The 7501-nt window shown below is 57.6% G+C and overlaps 1 protein-coding gene across 1 annotated transcript in view; it reads left to right on the top strand.

The window, feature by feature from the left end:
* Positions 1 to 6535, top strand: part of LOC103920560 (disintegrin and metalloproteinase domain-containing protein 32-like) — an 8183-nt gene extending 1648 nt beyond the window's left edge. Inside the window, exons 6-12 of the mRNA XM_009328308.1 lie at positions 33 to 149; positions 1600 to 1689; positions 2815 to 3013; positions 4036 to 4141; positions 5068 to 5251; positions 5538 to 5586; positions 6378 to 6535. Of these exons, the coding sequence (XP_009326583.1) occupies positions 33 to 149; positions 1600 to 1689; positions 2815 to 3013; positions 4036 to 4141; positions 5068 to 5251; positions 5538 to 5586; positions 6378 to 6535 (903 nt within the window). The remainder of the gene's footprint in view (positions 1 to 32; positions 150 to 1599; positions 1690 to 2814; positions 3014 to 4035; positions 4142 to 5067; positions 5252 to 5537; positions 5587 to 6377) is intronic.
* Positions 6536 to 7501: the final 966 nt, after the last annotated feature.

Genomic DNA, 7501 nt, shown 5'->3' with positions numbered 1-7501 from the left:
TGGGTTGAGGCTGGTCCTTGTCCCCCCTGCAGTACCGGAGGGCTATGACACTTGAGGCGTTTGCAGTCGTCGTGGCCCAGCTGCTGGGGCTCAGCCTGGGGATGGCGTACAACGAACCCGGGAGCTGTCACTGCGCAGGAGCCATCTGTGTAATGCGGGCCAGCTCGGTGTAAGGCTCCCCCCGCCCCCTTGGTGCATGGGTGGGTTTCGGTGTGATGGCACAAGTGGGGTGTGCTCCCGCTGGGTGTGCACGGTGCCCATCTGTGCGATGCCGCCTGAGGGGGGCAGAGCAGGGGACGTGTCCAGGAGTGTGCAGGGGCGGAGGGGGCAGACAGCGGGCAGCTCCTGGGGGCAACCGCAGCGGAGAACAGCCACCCCGCGTTACCGACGTCTTCTGCAGGCGGGAAGGGCCACACAGCCCCAAATGCAGACCGTGGTAACGGCAGCCCTGTCCTCTGACTTGCAGACACTCAGCGGGCGTGAAAGCCTTCAGCAGCTGCAGTGTAAGAGACTTTCAGCATTTTCTCAGCGCTGGAGAAGGGCAGTGTCTGCTGAACAGGCCAGCTATGGATGCAGCATATAAAGCTCCCGTGTGCGGCAACAAAGTGGTGGAGCCGGGAGAGGCTTGTGACTGTGGGTCAGCAGAGGTTAGTTGTGGAGCCTTGGTACAGTGGGAGGGAGCCAAGCCATGTGTCCCTGGGGGGGATGAACTGTCCCAAGAGAGGCGTGAATTGCTCCTGTACCCCCCAGACCTCTGTGCAGGGCAGAGAGGGCCTGAGGCTTTATGAAACCCTAAAGCAGCGCTGGCGCCATGCAGACGCTTGCCTATGGTTGCCACCATGTCCAAAGCAGCTGTCGTAGAGGGCTGTCGTATGGTGTTGGTAACGGATGGATAGAGGGAGCTTGTAAGTGGTTGTAGCTACAATGAGGGGCTGCCCCCAGCCCCCTGCTGCAGGGACACAGCCTGAAATGGTGCTGGGAGGATTACCCTAGGGACCTGACAAGGTGTCCAGCTGCTGATACCACTTGGGAAGCAGTTTTGCACACCAGAGTGGCACGTGGTGATGTTGTGGGGACAAACTCTGTGACTGCAGCATGCCAAAAAGGCAGGGGTGCTGTAGTGGTCGTGTGGTTTGCTGGCAGGGTGTAGGCAGAGGTGGAGGCAGCGGGGAAGGTCTGGTAGAGGAGCAGTACTCCTGTCGCAGAGGAGAACTGGCAAGCAGCGGATGAACTCCACTGTCTTGCTAGAAGACCCCCAGTTTTCCGCCAACCTGGGTGCAGCTGTGCACACACATCCATGAGCGATCTCTGTCCCCGCAAGTGCTGCCAGACCTGGCAACGGCTCCCCCCCGGCCTCAAGCATGTATGGTTGTGAGGATGGAAAATACGGTCTTGCCATGGGAGCGTGGATGGCTGGGGGCAGCCAGCGTGGCAGAGGGACTCTGCCCAGGGACCCTGGGCGCTACTGGAGAGCCTGAGAGGTGGCTACCTCGGATGGTGGGCACTGCCAGAGGGAAAGGCCAAGCTCTCTAGCTTGTTCCCTTGTTGTCCTTGGGAGAGGTGGAACCTCGCCTGACTGTCCCCACCGGTCACCTCCAGGAATGTCGGCGCGACCTGTGCTGCACCATTGGCTGCAAGATGAGGAGAGGGGCGCAGTGCCTGTCAGGACCATGCTGCCGGAAATGCCAGGTAAGCCGTGTGTCGGGAGCAGACACACTGCATTCCCTAGGGATAGCCCCCGTGCCGGCATCACTCGCTTACATGACTAATGTGAAGCGGGAATGTAACGGGACCCCAGGGGTAAATGGGGGCTGTGTGTCCAGCCAACGGTACTGGCTAGTGCGCTGATGTGGAGGGTCAGCGAGTGTCGGAAAGTGAAGTGAGTGCTGTGAAGTGCTGGTGCCAGTTCGGTGCTTGTGTCCCAGGAAGGTATTTTTAGGGCACAGGTACTGCGCCTGCTCCCAAAGTACCGAGGTGAAGGAGATGCCGACTTTATGGCCGCATGTGAGGCTTGTAGCGGCATCCCCCTGTTTGGCCTTCCCAGCTGGGCAGCACAGGCTGCCTGGGACCCGGTGACTCCTGTCAGTGGTGGCATGTCTGCCCCCTTGCCAAGAGCTGTGCAGGCTGCAGGGGAGGGCGGCGGGGCAGAGGAGCGAGCCGAGGCCGCAGGAGCCAGAGCAAAGGCAGGGCAAGCAGAAATCAGCACATGAGAGTCACGCCGTGTTGGGCTATGCGGGTGCCAACAGTCTTGTGGTGTGCAGGAGTTCGGGGGGGACTGCAGCTGGGGCTTCAAAGTACCAGCAGCTTTGGTCTTGCAAATGTACAGAGAAGACAGGGTGCAGGGTGGTCAAGAGCCAGAGGAGCTGAGACTTCTCTTTCTGGGGGAGAGCCGCTGTGGTGTCTGGAAGGTATTTACTCTACACGTTGTGCAGATCAGGCCAGCCGGTGTTACCATGGGAGAAGCTTTGGGGGTCCTTTTGTTTGTGTCGCTGGTTGATGCAGTTGTTGAAAATGGCAGATAGAGCGGTTGGTCTGAAATGTCTCCCTTATGGGCCTCGATTCCAGGCAGCTGGAAGCCATGTGGCGGAAGCAGAGGGTGCTGGTCGACAGCAGGCTCAATAGGAGCCAGCAGTGTGCCTGAAGTGGTCAGGCAGTTGGACGAGATGATCGGTGTAGGTCCCTTCCAACTGGAAAATATTTTTTCTCCTCTCTTCTCTCCTCTCTTCTCTCCTCTCTTCTCTCCTCTCTTCTCTTTCTGTTGTAATCTGTTCTATTGACATTCTATTCTAATCTAATCTATTTCCTTTCCTCTAGTTTGTGAAAAGAGGCACATTATGTAGAAGCAGCTCCGAGGACGAGTGCGAGTTGAAGGAATATTGCAACGGCACCTCTGGGGAGTGCACACCCGACCTCTGGGTCATGGACGGGCATCCCTGCAGCAGGAACACCGCCTTCTGCTACCAGGGAGTATGCCAGACAGCCGACAAGCAGTGTCAGAAGGTCTTTGGCCAAGGTAAGGGATTGCAGGAGGGGGGCTGGCTGTCATGTGGGAAATGCAAAGTCCTGGAAGGGAAGCATTGCAGTGGGAAACCCCGGCAGCCCAACCCATGTGTGCGGGCGAAAAGGGCAGGAGATGTGGAGGAAAGGGAGGAAACATGTTGGGCTGCCTGTCCATCGGTGTGCTGCTGCGGCATGGGTTAGTCTGCGGGTGTTTGTAAGGGACCAGGTCCCCGTAGCCGGACTGGACGTGTCAGTGAGAGAAGAGATCTCATGGAAGTTGATCCAAGCTGGTTGAAAGAGCAAGCGGCCGAGGGGCTGGTGGAAAAGCACGAGTGCACCACAGGAAGGGTGCCCAGGGACAAGGGTGGGCAGCTGGCCTGGCTGTGGCTGGCATAACTGAAGTTGGAGTGGCACAGCACATCTGCCAGGAGACATGGGACTGCACTGGCGGCATGCTGTCAGGTACGATGCACTCGTGAGTGCCCTGGGCACTTGGAGAAATGGCTCGCAATGAGCATCTGCCTCATGACCGCAGGGTCATGAGATGTGCACATGATGTGTTGCAGCACTGATGCTGTTCCAGGGAGGCTGGCAATGAAGGAGCAGTGTGTAGTCTGAAGCGGTGGTGGGAGCTGCCTGTGGGGGACACTGCCATGCAGGACGGGGCTGGCTAGCTGCGAGTGCTGTCCTTTCCAGCCAGGTGGATGGTCTCGTTCTCTGGGATGCAACTCCCAGAAATGTCCCAGAAGGTCTTGTGGCTGTCCCGGGGGGAGCCTGGCGTGAAGCTGACGGCCATGCAGGGGTGCAGAAGGGAGGCAGCTGGAGCATCCCACTGCGGCAGGCTGTAGGGGTCATGAGGGTGAGCAGGCTGGGTCTGAGCGCCCACACAACCAAGGCTCCAAATGCCTGTGAGCATGCAGGTGGCCCCGGGCACCACTGAGTAGCGGGTATAGTGTGTGGCCTAAATGGCGATGCCCAACCCCGAGGTGGAGAGAGACTGTTCGACAGACCATGAGTGTTGTTATGTGTTTGCAGGTGCCAGGAACGGGCCCTTGGCCTGCTACGAAGAAATTAATGGCCAAAGGGACAGAATGGGACACTGCGGCTCCAATCGCCGTGGTTACCAGCATTGTGCATGGAAGTAAGTGCCATAGCAAGGGTGCCGGGGTGCTCTGGCCAAAGCGTGGTCTGCCATGGAGCAGGGAGCCTGGCCCCATGGCAGGGAAGAGGCAGAGCGCAGATGGGCTTCCTGAGCTCAGCCACTTATCAGCGGAGAGAAATGTGCTGTCCCGGGGCTGGGGTAGGCAGGGGCACTGGATGTGCCCGTGCAGAGCTGGTCAGTGCACAGGCTGGGAGGGGGGGATGCAGAAAGGGCCCATGGTGGACGTAAGCGTGTGTCCTGGTTTCAGCTGGGATAGAGTTAATTTTCTTCCCAGTAGTGGTACAGTGCTGTGTTTTGGATTTAGGATGAGAACAAAGTTGATAACACACCGATGTTTTAGTTGTTGCTGAGCAGTGCTTACACTAGCCAAGGACTTTTCAGCTTCTCATGCCCTGCCAGCAAGAAGCTGGGAGGGGGCACAGCCAGGACAGCTGACCCAAACTGGCCACAGGGATATTCCATACCATATGACATCACGCTCAGTATATAAACTAGGGGGGGGGTTAGCCAGGGGGTGGGTGACCGCTGCTTGGGAACTGGCTGGGCATCGGTCGGTGGGTGGTGAGAAATTGCGTTGTGCATCACTTATTTTGTATATTATTTTATCATTATTATTATTATTTTCCCTTCCTTTTCTGTCCTATTAAACTGTCTTTATCTCAACCCATGAATTTTACTTTTTTTCTTCCGATTCTCTCCCCCATTCCACTGGGATGGGGGGAGTGAGCAAATGGCTGTGTTTAGCTGCCTGCCGGGTTAAACCACAACAGCGTGCCGTGTCCATGTGCTGGGAATTGGGTGTTGGGGGTCCATTCTCCAAGCACTCGCTCGGTGTTGGCAACAGAGCTGAAATGGAAGGATGAAGGTGGCTGTTGTCAAGTCCTTCGCTCGCGATGCCTTTGCAGGGATCTCCGATGTGGGAAGCTTGTGTGTGAATATCTGGGCTCTAAGCCCTTTACCAAGGAGAAGGCTGCGGTGATTTACGCTCGGGTGCAGAACACGCTGTGTGTAACGTTAGACTACATGAAGCCTCCCACAGAGAGGGACCCCATGCTGGTGAACGATGGCACCGTCTGTGATGACCACAAGGTAAGCGATCCCCTGACGTGTAGCAGCTCCCTTGGGAGAAGAAGGACTTGTAGAAAGTATTGCTGCAGTAGTGGCATCGGGGCCCCGAGGGCAGCGGCTTTTCTGTCAGCTTCATCCTGAAGGAGTCGGGATGGATGTATGGGCAGCATGACCCCCTTCGGACGGGGTCATGAAGCCTGATGCTCCCTTGTGAGTTCCCAAAAAATCTGCAGCTCTCCTGAGTTGGAGCTGGGTGTGTAACTGCCCGGCTGGCTGACCCAAGGTTGCCCGTATGCTTGTGCTGTAGATCTGCCTGAACCAGCAGTGTGTGCCTGCCACTGTCCTGAACTATAAATGTGAGATGAAGACAAAGTGCCACAATCACGGTGTAAGTAACGGTGCTGCGCATTGTTGTTTGTGGTTTGTTCAACTCTCTGGAGACGTGGCTCGCAAAAGCGGCGTCTTGGGTCATATTTGTGGGGAAGAGCAGCCGAGGGGGGGTTGGATCGTCTCTCGAGGCTGCATGTGTAGCGCCCTTAGCAGAACTCCTTCCCAGAGCCAAGCGGCTCCTCTTTGTAAATCAGCCAAACGGAAAGGGTCTGAGCCTGCTGGGAGGCTGGAAGAAGCGATAAGGATGGGGAGAAGGCAGTGCCCCAGGAGGGGACAGCCAGCATTGACTGAGGCAAAGGGCCGGCCACGTGAGTCCCAGGCGAGTTGCGTGCGGGGAAGCTTTGCCTGGCACGAGGTGCCCTGACATCTGTGCCCAGTGTCTGGTGAGTGAGGATGTGTGGGCATGCTCCTCTGCAGCTGGCTATAAATCCTGTCTCTCCCTGCCCGTCATGCAGGTCTGCAATAATCAAGGGAGCTGCCATTGCCAGCCCGGGTGGAAACCACCAACTTGCCAGGGGAAAGCAGGGGCAATGGGCGATGGGGGGGAGCGGCAGCAGCCCCTCCAGAGATGGTGAGTGGCGAGGGCAGCGGCTGCTCGGGGTGAGGGTTATCACGGGAAGAAGTGGTTCTGGGGCCGGGGCGACGGATTCCCATTCTGGCAGTGGCTTGCCAGAGCAGGGCTGTGTAGGCAAGTGTCTGGGTCCTGTGGTGTGTCCCAGGATGGGCTCAAGGAGGTTGTTTTGTTTCCTGTGCATAGATGAAGCAGACGTCGGGAGCGAGGGCTCACCAAAACTGTGGCTGCTTCTGACCTTCTGCCTCTTTGTCCCTGTTGCCGTCGGACTCATCCTCATGGCACTAAGGAGAAGCAGCCCAAGGCGCTGTCCCACCACGGAGGAGTTGGATGAAGACAAGTGAGTCTGTTCTCTGCACCAAAGGGTGTTGAGGTGATGGTGTGCAGGTGGCACAGAGGTGGCTGTAGGCAGCAGGAAAGCTGGAGCCCGAAGACTTTCACCGTGCAGCACGTCCAAGGCAGGAAGAGGAAGTGGGAGCGACGGACAATGAAGGGACGAGGCGGTGCCACCATGGGGCCGATGGCGATGCTGGGAGGAGGGTTTTTGCTCCTTGCAACTTTAGGCAGCTCTGCGACTGACAGGAGCTGCCTTCCCGGTCCCACTCTAGGTTTGAAGACAAGGACTGTGTGGATGAGGAAAGGAGCATGTCAGATGTAGAGCAGCGCAGCAGGGAAGGATGTTGAAACGTAAGTCATTGCCCAAGTGGCTGATTGGTTTTTTTTGTCCTGGGCTTGTGTGGTGGTGGTGGTGGAGCTGGCAGTGGAAACAGGGGAGAGGGAGCCATTGTGTGTGCCTTGACATTGGGAGGGAAGCAGCCTTAGTGGGAGTGTCTGTCTGGGGGTCAGGGCACCACAGGCAGCATGGTTGTTGGAGTCACGGGTGGGTGGCAGCAGGGTTTCTACAGCATGTTGGCTCCCGGGTGCTTGCAGATGTGGCCGGTCAAAGCCACGGGAGTCGGAGCAGGTGGTCAGGAGGTGACAGTTGGCCAAGTGTCCTGGGCACGTGGCAGCAGATGGCAGCCTGGGTGGTGGCGAGTTAGCATGAGCTCTGAGCAGTGAAGCTTAAGAGGTGCTTGCTGGGAGAAGGGGTATGAGTGTAATAGGAAAATAGGGTGGAATAGAGTGGCCTGGAATAGTGGAGTTAGTTGGAAGGGACCTGCGATGGTTGTTTAATGCAGCTGCCGTAGTTGTTGCAGCTTGTGGGGCAAGTCAGTGTAACAACCAGCAGCGTGACGCACTGGTGTGCGGGTGCCGGAACATGTCCCAGCAGTGCCACGTAGAGGCCAGCGGTGTGCAGCCGAGGGCATGCG

This window comes from Pygoscelis adeliae, unplaced genomic scaffold (assembly GCF_000699105.1).
Source record: "Pygoscelis adeliae isolate BGI_AS28 unplaced genomic scaffold, ASM69910v1 Scaffold597, whole genome shotgun sequence".
NCBI classification, from domain to species: Eukaryota; Metazoa; Chordata; class Aves; order Sphenisciformes; family Spheniscidae; genus Pygoscelis; species Pygoscelis adeliae.
This window is presented reverse-complemented; position numbering and strand designations above follow the sequence as displayed.